This window comes from Danio rerio, chromosome 20 (assembly GCF_052040795.2).
Source record: "Danio rerio strain M-AB ecotype USA chromosome 20, GRCz13ab, whole genome shotgun sequence".
NCBI lineage: Eukaryota > Metazoa > Chordata > Actinopteri > Cypriniformes > Danionidae > Danio > Danio rerio.
The window spans coordinates 55,038,661-55,065,000 of NC_141040.1; the positions used below are offsets into that span (position 1 = coordinate 55,038,661).

At 40.0% G+C, this 26,340-nt stretch overlaps 1 protein-coding gene across 19 annotated transcripts in view; it reads left to right on the forward strand.

Moving 5' to 3' along the window:
* The first annotated feature begins 850 nt into the window (after positions 1-850).
* Positions 851-26,340, forward strand: part of gphnb (gephyrin b) — a 150,611-nt gene continuing 125,121 nt past the window's right edge. For 18 of the 19 annotated variants that reach the window (XM_087296194.1, XM_087296195.1, XM_087296196.1 and 15 more), the window contains exon 1: positions 851-967. Coding sequence is in view for 10 of the 19 variants with exons in the window: in XM_087296184.1 (XP_087152310.1) it covers positions 904-967 (64 nt within the window). In the remaining 9 variants the exon portion in view is untranslated. 19 annotated transcript variants of the gene reach the window in all.

The window sequence follows — 26,340 nt, forward strand, 5'->3', positions numbered from 1 at the left end:
TACAGAGCGCTTCCAGCCGCAACCCATCACTGGGAAACATCAATACACACTCATTCAATCACACACTCCTACACTACAGTCAATTTTATCCTATCCAATTCTTTGGACTGTGGGCAAAACCGGAGCACCCAGAGGAAACCCACATGAACGCGGGGAGAACATGCAAACTCCACACAGAAATGGCAACTGACCCAGCCGAGGCTTGAACCAGCGACCTTCTTACTGTGAGGCGAACGTGCTACCCACTGCACCCCTCATGTCGCCCCATATATATATATATATATATATATATATGTGTGTGTGTGTGTTTTAAACACCAGATGCCCTTCCAGCCACAACCCAGTACTGGGAAACACTCATACACACTTATTCACACACACTCATACACTACAGCCTAATTAGTTTACCCAATACCCCTATAGCGCATGTGTTTGGACTGTGGGGGGAAACCGGAGCACCCGGAGGAAATCCACACCAACACAGGGAGAACATGCAAACTCCACAGAAATGACAACTGGCTCAGCCTGGGCTCGAACCAGTGACCTTCTTGCTGTGAGGTGAATGTGCTACCCACTGCGCCACAGTGTCGCTTTTATCAGTGTTTTATTTGTGTTGTGTTGTTTTATTTGTAGTTGGGTTTTATTTATTTTTTATTTAATTATATTTGTGTTTTATTTTAATTTGTGTTTTTTTTTTGTATTTATGTTGTATTTTATTTTTGTTTTATTATTATTATTATTATTTAGTATTTTATTTTTAAGTTTTGTCTATTTCCCCAGTGAGCGCTGAATCTGGGTTCTGCTGCTCTGGCCTGCGCGCTTCCCTCTCTCCCCCTCCAGAGTTCGATGCGCTCGGCTCTCGGCTCTGCCTGGAGTTCTCAGTGCGGCGACAGCGGTGCTGAATATGGCGTCAGACGGGATGATTTTAACAAACCACGACCACCAAATCCGGGTCGGCGTCCTGACAGGTAAAGGCCAAAACCCTTCAAATCATCGTGCGGTTTCTTTCGGGGAAAAGCACTTGCGGTTTTCCAGCTGTTTGCCAGCGGAGCCTCTCCTCCCCAAGCGTGTGTGTGCGTGCATGTGTGTGTGTGTGGCATGTGTGTGTGTGTTTGTGTGTTACTCTGCTGGTCAGCGGTGATTTAAAGCCCTTTTCTCTTCCAGAGATTCATTTACCGGCCAAACGACTAAACAATCCCTCTTCTAGCTTATATGCATGCGTGACAGTGTTTTGAAATCTCACGAGAGGATGGAGTTTTATCTGCTCAATTCTTCATTTTCTCCTTTAAATGAGCGCATTCTCCACATTTGCTTCAGTGAATGCTGTATTATTTGTGAAGTACCTGCAGTCATCTGGTGTGATCGGTGCTGAAGATGTGATTTACTGTCAGAGACGGTGGATGCAGTGGGCTGATATTAGTGAGGACGGCTGTGAATCGTGGGCTGAATGCTGGTTTCCTCTCTGCATGACAGCCTTGTTAATGCAAACATGCCTTCGCCGGTGATTTCCATCCGTGCTTCATGTTTTGCCAGTGGTGACGAGTGAAACGCTCGAGCGAAGGCTGTGCAGTTTGCGATTTAATTTCATTGCTGTGTAATAATAATTAAATAAATCAATCAATCAAATGCATGCACTGAACGATAGCATTTAAGGCTTGAAATCTCTTGCATTAGCAGGATAATGCAGCTTTGGGAAAAGAGGAAAAAAACGCGGAGGCCGCGGATTTTCGTGCGATGTGATTGGTGATAACCCTCTGATGGAAATCCGCTAGTGAAGGTGGTAATGTGCAGAGAAGGAGAGGCAGAGGAGCTCCATCCAGCTCTTAGGGAAACCCCGCTTCACCTCCCCCCTCCTCACTGCTGTAGAGCGGGGAAACCAGCAGCAAAAGCGGCGGTGCCTCGGAAATGCAGCGGCCGCTTGATAAGCGCTGTCCATGGTGCTGAAATACGCCGGTCACTGCTTGTGCGCTGTCCGCGGTGCTGAAGTACATTTGCAGCTGGATTGTGCGCGGATTTAACATTCTTCGGCCGCTGGATTTGCACTTTCCGCGGTGCATAAATACCGCGGTGCTGAATTTCAGCTAGCGCTGTACATATACTGCTGAAATGCACCCGACGGTCACTCGAGTATTTCCTTACATGTTCTCCTCTGTCATTTAGCCGATGCTTTTAGCTAGCTAAAGGGAGGACGTGTCCCTGCAGTGTTCAGATTAGTGGTCAAGGATATGGGTTTGATGCATGACTACAGTCCAGTACAATAGGACCCCAAATGTAATTACAGCCTTGCTTTTATCAATGCATTCATTACAGGAAAAGTCCCATGGGAGAAACCTGAGCATATTTGTTCTGCATCAAATCTCAGTGTGCTTGAACATACAATAGCCGGATATTTAACTACTAAAGGGAATTCACAGGGTTTATATCTTTTCCAAAGTTTGAACACAACCATTTTGTTACCAGGACATAGTTAATTAATTTTCAATGAAAACACGGCTGCTGGCGTATTGACCTGCATTGTTCTGAACACATTTATCACAGCGTTTATCACAGTTATTCAAAAGCTACAGTGTAATGTGAGATTAACAGCGGTGCTGAAATACAGCGGCCGCACGATGAGTGCTTTTGCAGTGCTGAAATGCAGCAGTTCTCACAGAGTGCTCTCCGTGGTGCTGACGTTTGGCTAACTCTTTACATATAGTGTGAAATACAGGTGTCGGTCACTCGAGTATTTCCTTACATGTTCTTCTCTGTCATTTAGCCGATGCTTTTAGCTAGCTAGAGGGAGCACGTGTCCCTGCAGTGTTCAGATTAGTGGTCAAGGATATGGGTTTGATGCATATGCACAGTCCAGTACAATAGGACCCCAAATGTAATTACAGCCTTGCTTTTATCAGTGCATTTATAACAGGGTAAGTCCCATGGGAGAAACCTGAACACATTTGTTCTGCATCAAATGCATCAAACCTCAGTGTGCTTGATCCTACAACAGCCTGATATTTAACTACTAGAGGAAATGTATAGGTGGTATAGTTTGGACACATAACCATTTTGTTACCAGGGCATAGTTAATTGATTGTCAAAGCAAACAAGGGTGCTAGTGTATTGACCTGCATTGTTTTGAACTCATTTCATTCACAGAATGCTTTTATTGCAGTATTTATTACAGTTTTACAAACACTACTGTCAAATTTAAGGGTTAACCACAGTGCTGAAATACAGCGGCCGCACAATGTACGCTGTCCATGGTGCTAAATTTGGGTTAACACTATACATATAGTGCTGATGGGCCAGAGTCACTTGGGTATTTCCTTACATCAGGGGTCACCAATCTCATTCCTGGAGGGCCGGTGTCCCTGCAGGGTTTAGCTTCAACTTCCCTCAACCACCTGCCTGGGTGTTTCAAGTATACCTAGTAAGACCTTGATTAGCTTGTTCAGGTGTGTTTGATTAGGGTTGGAGCTAAAATCTGCAGGACACCGGCCCTCCAGGAACAAGTTTGGTGATCCCTGCCTTACATGTTCTCCTCTGTCATTTAGCCTATGCTTTTAGCTCGCTAGAGGGAGGACGTGTCCCTGCAGTGTTCAGATTAGTTGTCAAGGATATGGGTTTGATGCATATGTACAGTACAGTACAATAGGACCCTAAATGAGATTACAGCCTTGCTTTTATCAGTGCATTTATTACAGGGAAAGTCCAATGGGAGAAGCCTGAGCATATTTGTTCTGCATCAAATCTCAGTGTGCTTGAACATACAGTAGCCAGATATTTAACTACTAGAGGAAATGCACAGGGTTTATATCTTATCCCAAGTTTGGACACACAACAATTTTGTTACCAGGGCATAGTTAATTGATTGTCAAAGCAAACAAGGGTGCTAGCGTATTGACCTGCATTGTTCTGAACTCATCTCATTTATCAGCTTCGTTTTTCATAGTATTTATTACAGTTTCATAAACGCTACAATGTACTCTGAGGTTAAATGTGGTGCTGAAATACAGCGGCCGCTCAATGTGCGCTGTCCATGGTGCTAAATTTTAGCCATACTTATAGTACTGAAATACAGGCCATAGTCGCTGGGTTTTTCCTTACATGTTCTCCTCTGTCATTTATTCGATGTTTTCAGCTAGCTAGAGGTAGCACGTGTTCCTGCAGTGTTCAGATTAGTGGTCAAAGATATGGGTTTGATGTATATGTACAGTCCAGTACAATAGGACCCCAAATGTAATTACAGCCTTGCTTTTATCAGTGCATTTATTACAGGGAAAGTCCCATGGGAGAAACCTGAGCGTATTTGTTCTGCATCACACCTCAGTGTGCTTGAACCTACAATAGCCAGATATTTACTACTAAAGGGAATTCACAGGGTTTATATCTTTTCCAAAGTTTGAACACAACAATTTTTTTCCCAGGACATAGTTAATTGATTATCAACGAAAACACGGCTGCTGGCGTATTGACCTGCATTGTTCTGAACACATTTATCAGATGCTTTTATCACAGCGTTTATTTCAGTTATACAAAATCTACAGTGTAATGTGAGATTAACAGCGGTGCTGAAATACAGCGGCCACACGATGAGTGCTTTTGCAGTGCTGAAATGCAGCAATTCTCACAGAGATCCAGAGATCTCCATGGTGCTGATTTTTGGCTAACTTTTTACATATAGTGTGAAATACAGGTGTCGGTCACTTGGGTATTTCCTTGCATATTCTCCTCTGTCATTTTAGCCGATGTTTTCAGCAAGCTAGGGAGGAAGGGAGAATGTTGTTTTTACTTAAACAATTAAGTAAAGTTGACTGAACATAACTTAAAATTTAGCTTTTTGGTCCTATCACTTAAAAATATGAGTTAATTTAACCTATGTACCATGAAAATGCAAAAACTTAAGATTTCAAGTGTAGTGAGCTCAAAATCATAATTAATCCTTTGAAAAAAGAGGTCATTTTCACAAATGTAGTCTTGACTGTAAAATTCTAACATGTGCAACTGTTTAAGTGCAAGGTCTTTTTTAAAATCAGAAAACAAATGGCTTCAGGTATAATTATTCATCATAATGTGAATAAATGGCTACTTATTGTTTAAAATTTATTTAAACATTTTTTCATAGTATATTATTATGCACACACATGCTCATATATATATATATATATATATATATATATATACTAATACAATACAATAAGTTCTTCCTTATTATAAATAAGATTTGATGTTTTGGATACCATCATTATGAAGTTTCCTCAATTATCCGCAAGTCGATTAATCAACGCTAAAGTAGATCAACATATTTCAACCCACTCAACAGGTTTACTGAACTAAATTAATTGAGTAAACCCGTTGCCTCAATTTAATTGAGTAATGGAGTCTCTCAAAACTATGTTTATTTAACTTGCCGGTTTTTTGGACTATACTTAAATTGTTCAGTTCACCAAACATAGTACTAAGTTTGGTGAACTGAGCAATTTAAGTGTAGCCTACTTAAGTACTAGTTTGGTGAACTTAGCAATTTAAGTGTAGCCTACTTAAGTACTCAGTTCGGTGAACTGAGCAATTTAAATGTAGCCTACTTAAGTACTAAGTTGGTGAACTGAGCAATTTAAGTGTAGCCTACTTAAGTACTAAGTTGGTGAACTGAGCAATTTAAGTGTAGCCTACTTAAGTACTAATTTGGTGAACTGAGCAATTTAAATGTAGTCTACTTAAGTACTCAGTTCGGTGAACTGATCAATTTAAATGTAGTCTACTTAAGTACTCAGTTCGGTGAACTGATCAATTTAAATGTAGCCTACTTAAGTATTAAGTTGGTGAAATGAGCAATTTAAGTGTAGCCTACTTAAGTACTCAGTTCGGTGAACTGAGCAATTTAAGTGTAGCCTACTTAAGTACTAGTTTGGTGAACTGAGCAATTTAAGTGTAGCCTACTTAAGTACTAATTTGGTGAACTGAGCAATTTAAATGTAGTCTACTTAAGTACTCAGTTCGGTGAACTGATCAATTTAAATGTAGCCTACTTAAGTATTAAGTTGGTGAAATGAGCAATTTAAGTGTAGCCTACTTAAGTACTAAGTTTGGTGAACTGAGCAATTTAAGTGTAGTCTACTTAAGTACTAAGTTGGTGAACTGAGCAATTTAAATGTAGTCTACTTAAGTACTAAGTTTGGTGAACTGATCAATTCAAATGTAGTCTACTTAAGTACTAAGTTTGGTGAACTGAGCAATTTAAATGTAGTCTACTTAAGTACCAAGTTGGTGAACTGAACAATTTAAGTGTAGTCTACTTAAGTACTAAGTTTGGTGAACTGAGCAATTTAAGTGTAGTCTACTTAAGTACCAAGTTGGTGAACTGAACAATTTAAGTGTAGTCTACTTAAGTACTAGTTCGGTGAACTGAGCAATTTAAGTGTAGTCTACTAAAGTACTAAGTTTGGTGAACTGATCAATTTAAATGTAGTCTACTTAAGTACTAAGTTTGGTGAACTGAGCAATTTAAATATAGTCTACTTAAGTACTAAGTTTGGTGAACTGATCAATTTAAATGTAGTCTACTTAAGTACTAAGTTTGGTGAACTGAGCAATTTAAGTGTAGTCTACTTTAGTACTAAGTTTGGTGAACTGAACAATTTAAATGTAGCCTACTTAAGTACTAAGTTGGTGAACTGAGCAATTTAAGTGTAGCCTAATTAAGTACTAGTTTGGTGAACTGAGCAATTTAAGTGTAGTCTACTTAAGTACTAGTTTGGTGAACTGAGCAATTTAAGTGTAGCCTACTTAAGTACTAGTTTGGTGAACTGAGCAATTTAAGTGTAGCCTACTTAAGTACTAGTTTGGTGAACTGAGCAATTTAAGTGTAGTCTACTTAAGTACCAAGTTGGTGAACTGAACAATTTAAATGTAGTCTACTTAAGTACCAAGTTGGTGAACTGATCAATTTAAGTGTAGTCTACTTAAGTACTAAGTTTGGTGAACTGATCAATTTAAGTGCAGTCTACTTAAGTACTAAGTTTGATGAACTGAACAATGTAATAGTCTACAAAACCAGCAAGTTAAATAAACTTAAATATGCAAGTTTTGGGAGACTCCATTACTCAATTAAATTGAGGCAACGAGTTTACTCAATTTAGTTCAGTCAACTTATTGGGATTTTCAGTGCAGATTAGTGGTCAAGGATATGGGTTTGATTCATAACTACAGTCCAGTACAATAGGACCCCAAATGTAATTACAGCCCTGCTTTTATCAGTGCATTTATAACAGGGAAAGTCCCATGTGAGAAACCTGAGCATATTTGTTCTGCATCAAATGCATCAAACCTCAGTGTGCTTGATCCTACAACAGCCAGATATTTAACTACTAGAGGAAATGTATAGGGTTTTACTTGAAATGAGACTTGTTTTGTGTGTAGTCCTCTTGAACCACCTTATAGATGCACATTTTGCCTAATAGCACAGCGGATTATACCTTTGCCCAAGTTTGGACACACAACCATTTTGTTACCAGGACATGTTTAATTGATTTCCAAAGAAAACAAGGCTGCTGGCGTATTGACCCGCATTGTTCTGAACTCATCTCATTCATCAGCTGCTTTCATCATAGCATTTATTACAGTTATATAAACGCTACAGTGTAACCTGAGGTTAAGAGTCTTGCACATGTGCGCAGCGGTCATAGTTCATAGATTGTCCCTTGTGGGGCTCAGACGTACAGCCGTTTGGTAACAAACCCAGATGTTGGACTGCTGGTTTGCAGGGCATGGAGTGCATCTAGGCTATTGCCCTGCATTGTTCTGTACTCCTTGGCCATTTATCAGATGCTTTTATCAGTGCACTTAACTAGGACGGTCCCTCTAGTGTAACCGCAGGTTAAAGCATCCCGCTCAGTGGCACAGCGGTGATAGTTCACGACTTACTCCGTCTAACCATTAGGCTGCTGTTGATATGTCACACGCTTTCAATGCAATTATCATGAAGGCATGGCTATCTAACACCCTTAAAACCTCTAGTTCATGTCAGCGAATAGACTGTACACGAGCATGCAATTGTCATGCGTCAGATTGCATTCGTGACCTCGCAGATGACATTTGAACAGGAAGCGTGCCAATATTTGCCTCGGTAACAAACCATTCCCACATCTAAGTCACCCTCTGCGTTGCTCTTGTGCTGAGGGAAATGAAGACAGGAAGGTAAAAAAAAAAGCAAGAGGAGAGAGATATCACAGTCTTGCGTGTGTCATCTGACCTTTCGGAAATCTCTCTCCTCGCTGTTGCTCAGTGCAGCTGTGGGATTTCACCATGTTGAGAAGTGATTTCCTTTCCTATCTCTATCTCGCCGGTCACCTCAGACTCTCACTTACAGGGCGATGAAGTATCTGTGTTATCAACAATGTAAAGATGAATGTGCGCCTGCGATCGGAGGTGATGCTGTTCACCTTTGACACCGGTCCGCGTTGTCCCTGTGACTAATCGGCATTGACGGAGAGCCGCATCCGCATCTTCCGCTCCATCTTCCCCGATGACAGCAGGGTCATGTGACCAGACCTGTCCCCTTCTCTGGGGTTGAGAGGAGCTTTGGTTGGCATAGCAACACTGTTGAGGCATTAGGAACCTGACATGCATAAAACGACTCCGAGACGGGGTGAGGTCATGGTTTGACACCTGGACACCACAGAGAGCTGCTGCTGGAGATGTTTGACTTGTGGTTCAATATTTTAGCAGCATATATTTTAGATATATTATGTGAATGAGTTTTTGTTGAATGCTTTTTATTATTATTATGCAAAAATCACACAAGGGGTTATATTCACACACTGACTGTGTGTCAGCAGTGTGTGAATATAACCAGGATCTACTGATATAAATGTATAAATTCAATTGTTCATTATCAGTCTGCAGAAACATTTTGATTGACATTCTTCTTTTGTACGTGTCATCAGAGGGGGTTAAGCCCCGCCCACTAGTGACCATCTCTCCCTCATTAGCATAGGACACTTTCGTCCGCTACACTCCTCCACCATCCACTGCACTATCAAGCACACCATCCAACAATCCCCACCCCCCGCTCTCCACTTTCCTGCACGACACCTCTCCATCCTCGGGTAACACCCCGATTTGATCTTCTCTTCACTGGTTGCCTGTATATTTCAGGATCCATTTTAAGTTACTTTTGTTTGTTTTTAAGTGTCTAAATGGTGCTGCACCCCTATACCTCTCTGAGCTTCTCTGAAAACTCAGAGGGGATCGGGCTTTTGCTGTGGCTGCACCAAAATTGTGGAATGATTTGCCGTTGTATATTAGACAAGCCTCTTCCATTGCTGTTTTTAAAACTCTTCTCAAAACCCCCTTGTTCAATTTGGCTTTTAGCACAGCGTGAGATATGTTGACATTATATGTTTTTTTGGTCACACTTTACAATAAGGTTCATAAGTTAATAGGGATGTAACGGTATTGTAAATACCGTCATACCGCAATATTAATTTTTTTCGATATTACCGAAGTCGCATGACTCGGTAAAACTATAGGTCTTCTGAGAAAATTTGCTCAGGCGAATGAAGCGAACGGGAGGTACCGGAAACTACAATTCCCATCAGCCCAGGCTTGACCATAATCCCTTGCGGTCTGTTGTTGCTACAGATCCAGTAATGCGGAAATGGAGTGTGCTGCTAGAAGTGGGGATCAAAAAGAGCTGGAAAACTCTAAAGCGGGTGTTGTAGCCGCGCGCGTACTGAATAGCGGTGTTGTCGCGCGAGTTCTTATCAGCTGTGTTGTCGCGCGCGTACTGAATAGCGGTGTTGTCGCGCGAGTTCTTATCAGCTGTGTTGTCGCGCGCGTACTGAATAGCGGTGTTGTCGCGCGAGTTCTTATCAGCTGTGTTGTCGCGCGCGTACTGAATAGCGGTGTTGTCGCGCGATTTCTTATCAGCTGTGTTGTCGCGCGCGTACTGAATAGCGGTGTTGTCACGCGAGTTCTTATCAGCTGTGTTGTCGCGCGAGTTCTTATCAGCTGTGTTGTCGTGCGAGTTCTTATCAGCTGTGTTGTCGCGCGCGTACTGAATAGCGGTGTTGTCGCGCGAGTTCTTATCAGCTGTGTTGTCGCGCGCGTACTGAATAGTGGTGTTGTCGCGCAAGTTCTTATCAGCTGTGTTGTCGCGCGCGTACTGAATAGCGGTGTTGTCGCGCAAGTTCTTATCAGCTGTGTTGTCGCGCGCGTACTGAATAGCGGTGTTGTCGCGCAAGTTCTTATTAGCTGTGTTGTCGCGCGCGTACTGAATAGCGGTGTTGTCGCGCAAGTTCTTATCAGCTGTGTTGTCGCGCGCGTACTGAATAGTGGTGTTGTCGCGCAAGTTCTTATCAGCTGTGTTGTCGCGCGCGTACTTAATAGCGGTGTTGTCGCGCGAGTTCTTATCAGCTGTGTTGTCGCGCGCGTACTGAATAGCGGTGTTGTCAGCACACTGTTCAGATTGATGCAGACATGAGACCTCTATCTTACTCATGGTTTGTCCTCTCAAGTGGGGGAAAGACAATGCACAACGTTACCCACTGCTGTCAACCTGGGCCAAGTCATATCTCTCTTGTCCCAGAAACCTCAGTCCCAAATGAGAGGGTTTTTTCTGTTGCAGGGGACATTGTAAATACCCAGAGATACCAGCTTTTACCAGATTATAGTTATATGATAATTTTCCTTTAAACCCATCTCTATCTGAGTGAGTGAGTGAGTGATTAAATGTTGAATGTGATGAGTTTTCAACAATACTAAATTGAAACTTTATTTTTTTACATGGTTTAATATTTTTTTGTTATTAAAATTGAAGTTCCTGTTTCAAAGCTTACAGATAGATGGCTAATTTGTATGTCATTGACACTTTTGGCACTTTTTTGGAGTATTTTCATAAGTTTTGTTTTTTCCTGTAAATGATTCAATAAATACCGTACCGTGACATTCATACCGAGGTATTACCGAACCGTGAAATTCTGATACCGTTACATCCCTATTAGTTAATGTTAATTAATGCATTTACTAACATGAACAAACAATGAACACTACATCTACTACTGTATTTGTTCATGTTAGTTAACGTTAGTTAATGAAAATACAGTAGTTCCTAGTTAGTTCATGGTAACTCACGGTGCATGGACTTGGATGTTAATAATGCATTAGTAAATGTTCAATTATGTTTAATAAATGCTGTACAAGTGTTGTTCATGATTAGTTCATGTAAGTAAATGCATTAACTAATGAACCTTATTGTAAAGTGTTACCGTTTATTTTTTTGTATTTTAAAGTTTGTTTTACTCTCGGTTGTCAGCACTTTGGTCGACTGTGTTGTTTTAAAGTGCTTTATCAATACGTTGAATTGAATAACATGCTGGATCCGTTACCCTGATCTGTTCCGGGAGCTCGAGCTGAAATCTACCCACATTTGGCGTGTTGGCGGGTGTTAATGTAAAGCCCTGGTTATGATTATTACCGAACCAATACCAAATTTTTCTCATGTGCATCGCAGTTCACCAAAGAAACAATACATTTTGTCACCCCTAATGTTACCTCTCCAAAGCTTGTGAAAACAAAAATAAAGGCCTAGCTTGCGTTAATGCTTTTAATTTATAGAAGGTTATTTATTAAGAAATGTGTCTGTACTGATTATGACATGGGCGTTTTCTGGGAGTCTAACAATGTTCAGAAACTGAAATGTACTAATCATATGTAAAATAGCGCAGCACATTCGTTGGTAAACAAGTAACTAAATACACTTCATCTTTGTTAAAGATACAAATGTTATAATCTCTTGCGCTCAAATGCTTGAAATTAGCTTTAAAAGCATTCAACGTCACAAAACACAGCTGGGTCAGTTGTCATTTCTGTGTGGAGTTTGCATGTTCTCCTCATATTGGTGTGGGTTTCCTCCGGGTGCTCTGGTTTCCCCCACAGTACAAACGCATGCGCTATAGGGAAATTGATGAACTAAATTGGCCATAGTGGATGAGTGTGTGTGAATGTGAGTGTGTTTGTTTCCCAGTACTGGGTTGCATAAAGGACTGATAAATAAGGGACTAAGCTGAAGGAAGTTTAACCGCTCGTTTATGGTTAAACTTTGCAATGACTTTACAAATCTGATCTTTCAAACTTTTGGTGCCTTTGTAACGGAGGCCAGCTAGTAAGTACTGTAAACCTCACTCCTCTGACCTCTAAAAGTGCTCTACTGACATACGCTAGAGGCCATGGTCTTTAGCCTCCTTGTTAGAGCAACCGACTCCCATGCGGAAGATTGCTGGTTCGATCCCCGCTCGGAGTGGGTTGGGCAGTGTAGGACCGACAGGGTTACACCTGCTCAACTAGAATTCTGACTTGATATTGCACATCCTGTGAAACACAAAAAGGGGTACGTTTTCCAAACAATGACATATCTTGCGTCTGAACTATCATAGCATGATGCATCGTTTGGGAAAAGAGTGATGCAGTGACGCATGTTTCCCTAAAAGATCCATCATTTGATCCATGTTAGTTATAATGTAAAACGCCCATAATGACGCTCTAAATGGGGGAGAATAACTACTTCTTTTGTGAAAAGCACCACACTTTTTTTGTGCAAATTATATTAGTTTTACACGCACACGCATTAAAAAAAAATTCAATACTAGTTTTTTCTAAAAACATGCACATGCAGGGCTTAGGAATATGTGTGGGCGCTGGTCAGCCGGTGCTTTTGAAAACATTATTGGTTGGGTTTAGGGATATGTGTGGGATATGTGCGCCCACACATAACCCTAAACCCAACCAATAGTGTTTTCAAAAGCACCGACTGACAATATTGGTTGGGTTTAGGGAAGTGGGTGGGCGCTGGTCAGTTGGTGCTTTTGAAAACACTATTGGTTGGGTTTAGGACTATGTATGGGCGCTGGTCAGTCGGTGCTTTTGAAAACACTATTGGTTGGGTTTAGAGAAGGGTGGGTTGGTTAATTGGTGCTTTTGAAAACACTGTTGGTTGGGTTTAGGGAAGGGGAGTGGTTGGGGTGATCGATCAGTCAGTCGGTCGACAGCGGCCTCTGGTGGATTTACGTGAGAACAGCTGATGTAAATGGCACTTGGGAGGGAAATTTAAGATCTGAAAAGTGTACGCACTGGCCTCTGGTGGATTCTTGAAAAAAATAACTGCAAAGACACGTAACTCCTAGCACATATTTGTAATGTAATGTCTATTAATATAGCAAATTTATCGTGTATGGCATACATTCAAAGTGCTTCAAAATCATAAGGGGGCCTCTCCACACCACCACTAGTGTGCAGCATTTACTTGGATGATGCGACGGCAACCACAGGACAACGGCGCCAGTGCGCTCACCACACACCAACTATTAGTGGAGTGAAGAGAGAGTAATAGAGCCAATTCAGTCGATGGGGGTGATTGGGAGGCCATGATGATTAAGGACACAAGGTTTACACCCCTACTCCTTACACCTGTATTTGGTGCTCTCCAGAAATATATATAGGGGTATGTGTCCACAATGAGCCTGGGTTGTATTAGTCATTTGCTGAAATTGTATTCATACTGCATTATATAGTGTGTATTGCAGAAAAATAGCCGAATTTGAGTGAACTATTCAAGATCTATGTTGCTGTTGTTGAATATTATTAAGCCCATTTTATTCAATACCATAAAATTTTAATGTTATTTATAAATTAAAAAAAAAAACATTTTAATGTAGCTTCCTTCCAACCCAGGATCATTCTGAAAATGCACTGCTATGTACATCTCAGGAGCAGGGCCGGATTAAGAACCCATTGGGCCCTGGGGCTATAGCAAATCCAAGGGCCTCCATATATATATATATATATATATATATATATATATATATATATATATATATATATATATATATATATATATATATATATATAGTAGTAGTTGTTGTTGTTGTTGTTATTAATAATTTACTAATTAATATTATTATCTAATTTTCCAGCATTTGATTTATATTTGATTATTTTTGAGTCCAGCTGTAACAGCCGCACGGCCGAAACAGCGCCTTAGTTTCAGGGGGGATGGTTGAGTAGTGAACGACGTATGTGTGAAGGGGGGCGTGTGCGCGTGAGACGTACTTGAAGAGCAGTGGGGGTGAGTTGCGCGCGACGTACCTGAAGAGCTAGTAGGGATGCAGTGGAGAGAGGGGTGTGCAACATATTTGAGGACCGGGCAGGAGACGCGCGATTTCCGGGAGATTATCATTCATTTGGGGGCATACGGGAGTGTCTATGCATTTCAGAGATACTCCCGCAACTTCTGGGAGACTTGGGATGTCTGATATTCTGACTTGGCTACAGACACTCCGAGCCTGAGTTTAGCACCAGCGTCACTGTTTTTGAACGGCAGCGAACCTAAAGGATTACTTTACGCTATCGACAAAGAAAGCATAACGTAAAGAGGCGTTTTCAGCGTCATATCGCAATTTAATTCTTTAGCCAATCAAGGGCCCCCTTCTTCTATGGGCCCTGGGGCTTCAGCACCACCTAGCCCTCACGTTAATCCGGCCCTGCCCAGGAGTTACGTCTTTTCGTAGTTTTGATTTCATGAATCACCCGAGGCTGCTGTGTACGCTTTTTCAGATCTCAAATTTATTTGCGAGTGCCATTCGCGCCTACAGTTCTCCCGTAAATCCACCAGAGGCCGCTGTTGACTGACTGACCGATCAACTTTCCTAAACCCAACAGGCAGTTTTCAAAAGCAATCCAGAAAAAGAAAAGCCCTTCCCTCATTTTACCAAATTTCAGATTTTACCCCATTCTCACCCTGTTATTAACTTGTTTATTTTATTTTTTGGCTTTTGTTTTAGTTTTAGTTCTTTCTGGAACCATTCTTCACTAGACTCGAACCCCGTCGTTGTGGTAAACTCCACTTTGTGTCTCAAGTTCACTGACGTACAGTACATGGCGAGCTAACTCAAAGTGGTAACAGCAGAAAAGCCATCCATACGGATGAAGCAGTCAGCTGATAAGCGCGAAAAGGAACAGCTGTAGTGTCCTGGATGCCCCGTAGCGTTCGCTCTAAAGACGAAATGCAGCCGTTTGTAACTCTGCCTACATAATTCTCCAGAAATGTATATAGCGCTATGTTTTGACACTGAGCTAATGTTGTTAATTTTAATCTTCATTTTAATTTTAGTTAGGTTTTTAGTGTGATATGTTTTATTATTTTAGCTTTATTTCAGATAAATAAATAATAGTTTTAGTTTCATTTGTTTTTTATCAACACTGTTTATTAAACAACATTTATTGAAATCATGTAGTACATGGAAGCTTAATCTACTCGAGCTGGAAATTTGCATGTCATTTAGCACAGAGATTTGTCATGCCAAAGATCACGATTGATAAATCCACCCTGAACGTTTCTGGTCTCTTCTTCTGTTTAGCTCTTGTTTCAGAAGCTGTTGGCTGCTGAAATATTTAGTTACCCACTTTTCATCACTCTGTCTTCAAATGGCTTCATTTTTAGCATCCTCACCTTGGCGAGTACTGACCTAAAAATACACCCGGGGTGACCTTGAGAAGGACGGCTATCTTTCTGTCACTTCCACAAAACATGAGTTACTATTAAGAGGAGCCAGGAAAAGTGGATTACATTGGTTTGGGCTGTAAATACTCATTGCAATGATTTATTTCTGATTTGATTACAATCAGTGTTTGATTAGTTAAGCATAACACAGACGGAATTTGAATTAGTGTTTGAATGTACTGTAAGAACACTAAAAGAAATGTGTTTCCTAACCAGTTAAACTCTGCAGACCCGGAACCGGGTCCGTGACGTTGACTTTGGCTTTAAGATTTAAAGGACTAGCATTGCACCAGACCCGTAAGTGTTTTCGTTTGAAAGTGTAGAATCTATATTTTCTGCACATATGCATCACTTTCGTTTTTATTGTACTGTACAAAAGTTATTTACACTTAAATACACAGTATTTTGGATACCCGAGCTGGGTATTGAACATTGGTTCATTTCCATATGGTTCATATATGACACATGTACAAGTTATAGCTCAAATGAAAGCTCTTGTCGGTGCTCATACTGTTCTAGCAATATTTTTACTAAATTATATTCACATATCAAACAGTTGCCGAATGAATCGCAGTGTTTCCATGGCGCAGAAGTGAAAACAATACATTTATGATCAATAAGCAGCCCCAGATAGCACAGACAGCTGTCATCTCTTACCTTATGCTGTGCGCTTCAGGGCCATTTCTTCTCTGTTTTTGAGGTGATGTGCATAAGTAATCCTTTTATATGTCTGATTTGGTCCAAACACAGTGAATAATGTTTGATCAAACAAAAGAATAGTGAAATATGAAAACAATGATCGCTCCCTGTGGCTTGTACAGCACCTCTCATCAGTTGGAATACAATAACTTTTGCATAGATTATGGTGGAGACATATCTATTTTTTCCTAGGATTACAGACATGCGCAGGAACCACCTAAATTAATTACAGCACCCTAGACCACACAGAACCTAAAAGTTTTTTCAATAGTGTTTTATGAAAATTCAAAGGATTTTCTTTAAAATGATACCACATGTTTGCATTTACACCTCTGCAAGTGGATTTGGGAAGCTTTTAAATTTGGGTAGGCAAAATCCAGGCGGAAATCCCAAAATAGCACGTGCTAGTGTTTGAATGACTCTCTATGTCTAAAGTGATGACAAAACTGCTGATTTTGCTCACACTTTAAGATTATAAGGCTGAACGTGATATGAAATGCCATCAGTCTACAGAGATATCTTCTTACAGTGGTACAGTCTACAGTATTTCTCTGTTGCAATCAGGATTTCACAATAATTAAACGTGAAAATAACAACGAATCCACTAACGTTACCAGACTGCTGTTGTGTTTGCGATAAGGAAAAACACTAAACACATGCGGACTTGGCTTATTTTAATCTGCCAACACAACACACATTCCTGATATGCGAGCAAATCGGTATAAATACAGCACTACAACATACAAAAGAGAGATCATCTAACCTGCCAACATGTCTCTGAAAACCCGGGGGGGAGGGGTGTTCGGGGGGGAGGTTGAGAACAGGATGCAGCGGGTTTTGGGCGGCCGCTTCGATCGTGTACTGTACCAAAGTTGGCAACCCCGGGGTGTTTAGTTTACAGACTGTACCAAAGAGGGGGGTGGGTGAACTTACAGGAGTTTTTTAGAAAGAAATAATAACGGGATGTTTGCAGGAGACTGGTCTGAAATTACGGGATACTCTCATGGAAAACGATAGTGCTGGCAGGTATGCTTACCAGTTTAATATTGATTTGCTCTGATGTAGTTAGAAATCAGACTGTCATGCTGTGTTCACACCAGATGCGGAACGCGCGGATAAATCGCGCTGTTCGCGCGTAAATAGCCGCGTGAACATTTGAGGTTACTCGCTTCATTCGCGTGTCAAATTCACTTCAGAACAGACGTGGATTCGCGTGATGGGCAGGGCTTCTGTCTGCCTGGTGACTAGCTTCATAGCTAAATGGCTAACATGGATTTTATGAAGAAAATAACAGTGTTTATGTGCTTTATGAAGACTGAAAAACAGCGTCGATACGTTTAGGGCCGTGTCTGAGTCCACTACATGCTTTTAGAGGTGCATCCAGCTCTGTGAGCTCATAAACTCCTCTAGAAACTTTCAGCGAGACTTTCAGGAGACTTTCAGCGGTGCTTCTGACTGAGCCAAGCCAAGTTTGATGACTTGTTGTCTGTGTCGGCTGGAGGATTTCCCCCGGGACGCCATCAACAGGTTCTACGTCACAATCACGCCCCCACAAGAGCAAGCTTCTGATTGGTTAACGCGGCCCGAATGTTCGCTGAAGTTCAGATTTTCGAACTCGAGAGATTCACGCAAAATTAAGCGCATTAAGCGCGTCAAACGCGCAAAACGTTCAATTTGCGCCACGCCATTCACGCGTTTTGCGCCATTCGCACCGCGCCATTCCCGCAATTCACGCCATTCGCGTGTATCGCGCCGCAGGATGTCTATTCGCGCGTTTGCGTTGACTTAACATGTAAATCACTCGCGCTTGACACGCGTTCCGCGTCTGGTGATAACGCAGCATTATGTCTTCTAAGCGTAAGGGCTTATTATGCAGTTCTGTCGCCATCTTGTGGATAGAAAACGTCAACTGTCGCCAACGAGCTGTCTCTCAGAAATTGTAAATATTTTAAAATAGGCACTATTCTTGCAAATAAACTGCGTAGTTGCAATCTAAACAACTACATTCTCGACTAAAAAGCCTCAAAGTATATTTTGTTGTTTAACAGCAGTAATATTTTTTCAAACTGTAGTTTCTGCTTGTTGCTGGCTGTATGTGGGCGGAGTAATACACAAAGGGTAAAGAGGCTTTACGGATGCCGATATTACTTATATATATCATGGCTATCAGCCAATCAGATTCGAGATCCAGACAGAACTGTTGTATAAATTTTAATATCATTCATCCCTATTTTGAAGGCAATCCAGTGGTCAGTGTTATTGATATAAATAGAAACAAGAAGGAAATCGACACCCCAGCAACTCTCCTACTGGTTTTCACAGTGATTTTATAGATGCGCATCACCTTTCTGCATGTTGCTGAGCTGGATTCTGTCTGAACTTGTGTCCTTCCCCAGCAGGACCATTGAAATTCAGTGACTGAACTGAACTGCCAATGAGGAGAGATTCTGCGGCAGACAGCTCAAGCACGTCTCTTTCACTCAGTATTGCCGAAGCGTTGTTCAGTACGTGAATAATGAACAATTATACAATACATAGATCTGCAACCAAGAATAGATCTGTGAAATAGTCACATAATGTACTATATACAAAGTAAATACAATTAATATTAACAATAAAAAGAAAAAATACTAATATGTATTATTATAATATTAATATATTAATAACAATTCACTGAATAAATGTGCATTGGTGTAAAAAAGTGTTTGCCCCCATACTGATTACTTATTTGTTTGCATGTTTGTCATACTTTAATGTTTTAGATCATCAAACAAATGTAAATATTAGTCAAAGATGACACATTATGCAGTATTTAAATGAAGGTTTTTATTATTAAGGGAAAGCTAAATCCAAAACTGCATTGCTTGGTGTGAAAAAGTGTTTGCCCCCCTATCAAAATATACCATGACTTTAGTTTATCACCCTGGAGTTCAATTTCTCAAGCCACCCCAGGCCTGATTACTCTTCGCAATCAATAAATCCCTTAAATAGGACCTTCCGGACAAAGCGAAGTAGACCAAAAGATCCTCAAAAGCTAGACCTGATGCCAAAATTAAAAAAAAGAAATAATGTATGTTTCATATTTAGGCGACCTCTGATGAATAAAGGGACTATGCTGATAGATGAATGAAATGAATGAAAGATCTGAAAATAATAATAAATAATAATAATAATAATTAAACACGTAAATGCATACTATATAAAATTAAATGGGTAAATAAAATCAATAAGGACAATAATAAGAATATGTAAGACATAATGCAGACATAAATAAATTTAAATATTAGTAGCAGTACTAATACTATCAATAATATAATACTGTCTATATCTAAAATAAGGTTATATATATATATATATATATATATATATATATATATATATATATATATATATATATATATATATATATATATATATAAGATAAGTAATATATAAGATAGTAAGCACATCATGCAGTGTTGTGCTTAAATAAGACCTGCCTGGCAAAAAGTAGACCAAAAGATCCTCAAAAGCTAGACATCATGCCGCAATCCAAAATAATTCAAAAACAAATGAGAAATTAATTAATTAATTAATTAATTAATTTTCTTTTGGCTTAGTCCTTTTATTAATTTTATTTTTGTTTTATAAACAAATTTATACATCAGTAATAAAACATTTAAATAATACAAAAAATAAAATTGAGATCTACCAGTCTGGAAAGCCATTTTTAAAGCTTCGGAACTGCAGTGCGCCACAGGGAGAGCCATTATCTACAAGCCTAAATTATTTACAGTATCTACATGGAACCATCAATTCTGCTGTGAACCAAGATATCCTGAAGGAGAATGTCCGGCCATCTCTTAGTGACCTCAAGCTGAAGCAAACTTGGGTTTTGCACCAGGAAAATGATCCAAAGCACACCAGAAGGTCTACGTCTGAATGAAGACTTTGGAGTGGCCTAGTCAAAGTCCTGACCTGAACCCAATTGAGATGCTGTGGTCTTGACCCTAAAAAGGTGGTTCATGCTCGAAAAACTCTCCAATATGGATGAATTCAAAACAATTTAGCAAAGATTAGAGGGACATAATTCCTCCACAGCGCTGTTACAGGCTCATTGGAAGCTGCTAAGGGTGGCCAACTAGTTACTTTGTTTAGGGGCAAACACTTTCTCACACTGAGCTATGCAGTTTAGTATTTTGCTTTTGTCCCAAGCATTAAATTAAAAACTGCATGATGTGTTTACTTGTGTTACCTTTGACTTAATTAAATTAGTTTGATGATCTGAAACATTAAAGTGTGACAAGCAGGCAGATATAAGGAATCAGTAAGGGGCTAACACTTTTACACACCACTGTATTTCTCTCTCTCTCTTTCTCTCTCTCTCTTTCCACAGCTCCTCTAGTGAATGTGGATGGCACAGGATTGTGTGGGCGCTGTTCCAATCTCACATGTGTATCAAAGAGACATGTATCGGCCACATTTACACGAGTGGCTAAATTTAGACGCCTCACAGAGTCATAAATAGGAATAATACTCAATCCCTACTGCTTATTTAGCTTGACCGATTGGATGCGTGTGTGTTTAAAACGCTTTCCCTCCGCACACTGTTCTTTTGCCAGGGTTTTTGAGTCAGTCATCTGAACGTAAATGTCTCATGACTAATGACTAATTCCATTTATAGACTAAAATAGCAGCGTTTCAGTCAACCTGTGAACCGAGGTGCTATTTTTTGATCAGCGTACACAATATGGCAGTGTGCAGATCTTTCTCGTGAGTGTGTTTCATCTAACGCCTGTTCATAAAGCACCGGATGTGTTCGCATTTTTTTCCTCTTTTACTAATGAGTCGAGAATATTAATGACACAAGAATGTGCTGTTGTGGAACACTTGCATACGTTGCACTGAGGATCATTTGAATTAGTGAATCATTTACTGGAGACTCACTCTGAACTGGATCATTTAAATCTGTTGCTCATTAAGTGAAGTCTTGCTCTGACTGAATCATTTGAATCTGTGACACTTTAACTGGAGTCTCACTCTGACTGAGTCATTTGAATCTGTGACTTGTTAACTGGAGGGAGTCTCACTCTCACTGAATCATTTGAATCTGTGACTTGATAACAGGAGTCTTGCTCTGACTGAATCATTTGAATCTGTGGCTTGTTAACTTGAGTCTCGCTCTGACTGAATCATTTGAATCTTTGACTTGTTAACTGGAGTCTCGCTCTGACTGAATCATTTGAATATGTGACAATTTAACTGGAGTCTTGCTCTGTCTGAAGCATTTGAATCTGTGACTTGTTAACTGGAGTCTCGCTCTGACTGAATCATTTGAATCTTTGACTTGTTAACTGGAGTCTCGCTCTGATTGAATTATTTGAATCTGTGACACTTTAACTGGAGTCTCACTCTGACTGAATCATTTGAATCTGTGACTTGTTAACTGGAGTCTCGCTCTGACTGAATCATTTGAATCTGTGACAATTTAACTGGAGTCTCGCTCTTTCTGAATCATTTGAATCTATGACTTGTTAACTGGAGTCTCGCTCTGACTGAATCATTTGAATCTTTGACTTGTTAACTGGAGTCTCGCTCTGACTGAATCATTTGAATTTGTGACTCACTAACTGGAGTCTTGCTCTGATTGAATCATTTGAATCTGTGACTTGTTAACTGGAGTCTCGCTCTGACTGAATCATTTGAATCTGTGACTCACTAACTGGAGTCTCACTCTGATTGAATCATTTGAATCTGTGATTCACTAACTGGAGTCTCGCTCTGACTGAATCATTTGAATCTGTGACTCTTTAACTGGAGTCTCGCTCTGACTGTATCATTTGAATCTGTGACTTGTTAACTGGAGTCTTGCTCTGATTGAATCATTTGAATCTGTGACTTGTTAACTGGAGTCTCGCTCTGACTGAATCATTTGAATCTGTGACTCACTAACTGGAGTCTCACTCTGATTGAATCATTTGAATCTGTGATTCACTAACTGGAGTCTCGCTCTGACTGAATCATTTGAATCTGTGACTCTTTAACTGGAGTCTCGCTCTGACTGTATCATTTGAATCTGTGACTTATTAACCTGTGGTCTCACTCTCAATGAATCATTTGAATCTGTGACACTTTAACTGGAGTCTTGCTCTGATAAAATCATTTGAATCTGTGACTTTTTACCTGGGGTCGTTTTCTGACTGAATCATTTGAATCTGTGACTTGTTAACTGGAGTCTCGCTCTGACTAAATCATTTGAATTAGTGACTCTTAAACTACAATCTTGCTTTGACTGAATCATTTGAATCTGTCACTCAATAATTTGAATCTTACTTTGACTGAATCATTTGAATCAGTGACTTGTTAACTGAAGTCTCGCTCTGACTGAATCATTTGAATCTGTGACTCTTTAACTGGACTCTCGCTCTGACTGTATCATTTGAATCTGTGACTCGTTAACCTGTGGTCTCACTCTCAATGAATCATTTGAATCTGTGACACTTTAACTGGAGTCTCGCTCTGATTAAATCATTTGAATCTGTGACTCTTTAACTGGAGTCTTGCTCTGACTGAATCATTTGAATCTGTGACTCGTTAACTGGAGTCTTGCTCTGACTGAATCACTTGAATCTGCAATACATTATCCAAAGACTTGCTTACTATGACTGAATCATTTTAATGAACTGGAGTCTTGCTCTGACTGAATCATTTGAATCAGTGACTCTGTAACTGGAGTCTTGCTCTTACCAGATCATTTGAATCAGTGAATCGTTATCAGGAGACTTACTCTAACCAGATAATACTCTGACTAAATCATTTACTGGAGTCTTGCTCTGACTGAATCATTTGAATCAGTGAATCATGAACTACAGATTTTTTTGAATCAGTGAATCATTAACCGGAGACGCAATCCAGTAAACAGTGTGATATTATGCTTGGAGTGTAGTCTAGTAAAAGTACAAATGCTTAAAAATTGTGCTGTTGTATTCAAACTTGACTGCTTATTTAAAAAGTATTAAGTGTTTTGCAACATGGTTGAGCTAAATGAAATGAACCTTGACATAAACTGAACCAAATACTGACACAAGTAAACAAAGCGAGAGTCTCATCTGGAGCAAAATCATCTTTACGCTTTAGTGCTCCATTTAAATGTGTATGTGCGTGTTTGTGTGCGCGTGTGTGTGTGTGTGTGTGTGAATGAATGCAATGTGGATAATGCATCTAATAAAGGGCTATATTTTTTCTTTTTCTGGCTGACCTGAAATCATCTGCCATAACTTCACAGATAAACACACAAATAATTCAACCGCAGCCTCCAAATACTCTGACATTCTGACCTTTCGGATGGATTTGGGATTGAGTTCATCTCTTCACACACAGGAAATGATTGTGTTGGAGCTGAAAACCCCTGACAGGTTGTGTTGAGTCTAGATGCGATGGGCAGCAGTGCTTTCTGCAACTTTAAAATCATCATTGACCTCGTTTTTCCACCCCTGGCCACAAAACCAGTCATACACAGCTGTAAATAAATGGTTAACACTTGTTAAATCTCAAAATATGGAAGCTGTTTATCAATACATTCTTTTTTACACTGTTTGCACTCCAAATCACTAAAACACTGGCTGGTTTACAGGATGTAAACTGGCGAAGAAATATAAATTTAGTTAGGAGGAAATAGTTGCAGCATTTTATACAGTATAGTTGATATTTGTACCAAATTTGATGACATTCTGACACTTTAATTGGATTATTCATTGGATTTACTGCATGTTTTTAGGGTAAGTGGTTGGAAACTATTTTTTTGGGCTGAATATGACTAACATATTAAATCTAGTGATGTTAATCTGTTTAAATTCAGCAATTAATATTAATTGCTTGCAACAATTTAAGCTTGGTTTACACTTCTGCATTAAGTGATCGGCGTGACCCACGGCGCATGCAACGCGCGTAGCTGTGCATTTATACTTCTGTGCGCTGTTACGCTTTGCAACAACACTTCCGAAACGCTAGTTGGCAGTAAGGTGTGTATGTTCCTCTGTGTCGAGTTTCTTCGCTTGTGTTTTGTTTTTCTGAACGCTTCCTTAATGTACAAGCAGGGCTTTACATTAACACCCATCAACCAGCCAAATGCAGGTAGATTTCAGCTTTGGCAGGTTAGACAGCCACTCCCACTTGCCACTTTGGCAGGTTGGAAATAATTTTTACATTGTAGTTTTCTTAAAGCAGGGTTCAACAATAAGAATGGCCCAATATGCGTACAAATGGGATCTTAGAATCAAGAAGCAACACGACTGACAAAAATAACTGTGTTCGCGCGAGCAAAAACAGGTGAATTTATGAGTAGGGCCAGACGGAATCTGCGGACGTTTTTTGCTATTTTTAAGGATAATTTTGGTAAAAATTTGCAGATTTCTGCGGAATTACTTTGGGAGTATCCAGCGGAGTATCATAACTAAAACCTTAATATATTAAATTTAAATGAATAAATTACTGAATAAAAACAGAGTAAATTCTGATTTACACATGTATTCAAGTAAATAAACAGAATTAATAATGGGCTAAAAAATCTGCGGAATTCTGCGGAAAATCTTTGGAAAGTCTGCGGAATTCTGCGCGTGCAGATTCCGTGTGGCCCTACTTATGAGAGGATGATTACTTGCGCGCACAGGTGATCTGATGCGCGTGACTGTTAAAAAGTAGTGATGTGTGGATCGATACTAAAATATCGATATCTCCGATACCAGCTTTGTATGTTCTAGAATCGATTATCTTAGCAAAATATCGATATTTCAATATTTTTGAGCAAATATGTAGTTTATTGGAAATAGAAATGCTGCGGAAAATAACCACAATTACCATAGTTTCTCTGAGTAATGCCAACTTAGTCGGAACTACTTGTTCTTCCGCCTGCCAAGTCATGTGCGTAATATGGCACTGTTCAATTGCAGATTACGCTAGCTAGCCTCTCTGTCCACTGGGCTGGCACATTTTGTTCAGTCACGATGTCATTGGATATGGGTGACCGCAAGCGAAGTTATGTGTGGAGCTACTTCACTTTCATTAACTCAAACGATGCCGTTTGTGACTCGTGTAACAAAACAGTGAGGTACTGTGGTAATACCACAAACCTAATCAAACACCTACATATAAATCCCAAGACAGAATATATAATACACTGCTGCAGTGAGACAGACATCCCTTTCAGAGTCCTTAGGTGCAGCAGACAGGCACTATCCAGGGGTGCGATTCCGAAAACCCTCGTTAGCCAACTAAGGTCGCAAGTTGTGTCGTTACAAAAGTAGTTTGTTGATGTGTTGTTTCCCAAATCCACCGTTCCAACGAACATTCGCAAACTGCGTCGCAAACTTCTATGCTTGCAACTATACCTTTGGAGCTGTAGACAGAAACATAGTTCCTGGCTGTGTTCTATTCCCACTTATCCCCCCTATGCCCTATTCATTTAGAACATTCTAACATTTAAACTTGGAATGATTTTTTAAAATAAAGCTTTAAAGTCATCACTCTTAGATGTAATTTGCTTTCAAAGTATTTTACAGTTTAGTCTTAGCGATTTTCATGTTTACAATTGTGCTCCCTTCACAGTGCACTTTGAAAACATTCATCCAATTAGGAACACAGTCATGGCTCATGGCAAAAGCTATAGGTGAGCTATTATTTAAAACTGAATATATGTTACGTCTCTAAAGCGTGCGAAAACAGAAAACATAGGATACGTTTATGCTTTTAATGTATAGGTTATGTAGTGTATATGACATGGGCCTGCTGGTTAGAACATTTCTGCAGTGCAGAACAATCGCTCCATCGGGCTCGCATGGCTCTCCGTCCTGCCCACACTCGTCAGCGCTACCAAGCCGACCAATCACAGAGCGACGTGTAGTTACATTTACGCGTAGTTACGGCCGGCGGCCGCAGCAAGGGCTATTCGTTTATAGCATAGGCCGTGCCGTAGCATAGGCGTGTGCTTGACGCAGAAGTATAAATCAGCCTTTATCCTAACAAATTTAGTGAATTCAATTATTAATTTTTTTAATGTTGGGTTAAATATGGACACGCATAATGTTGGGTTATTTTTTTCCAATTAAATTAAAATGACACTTTGTAACT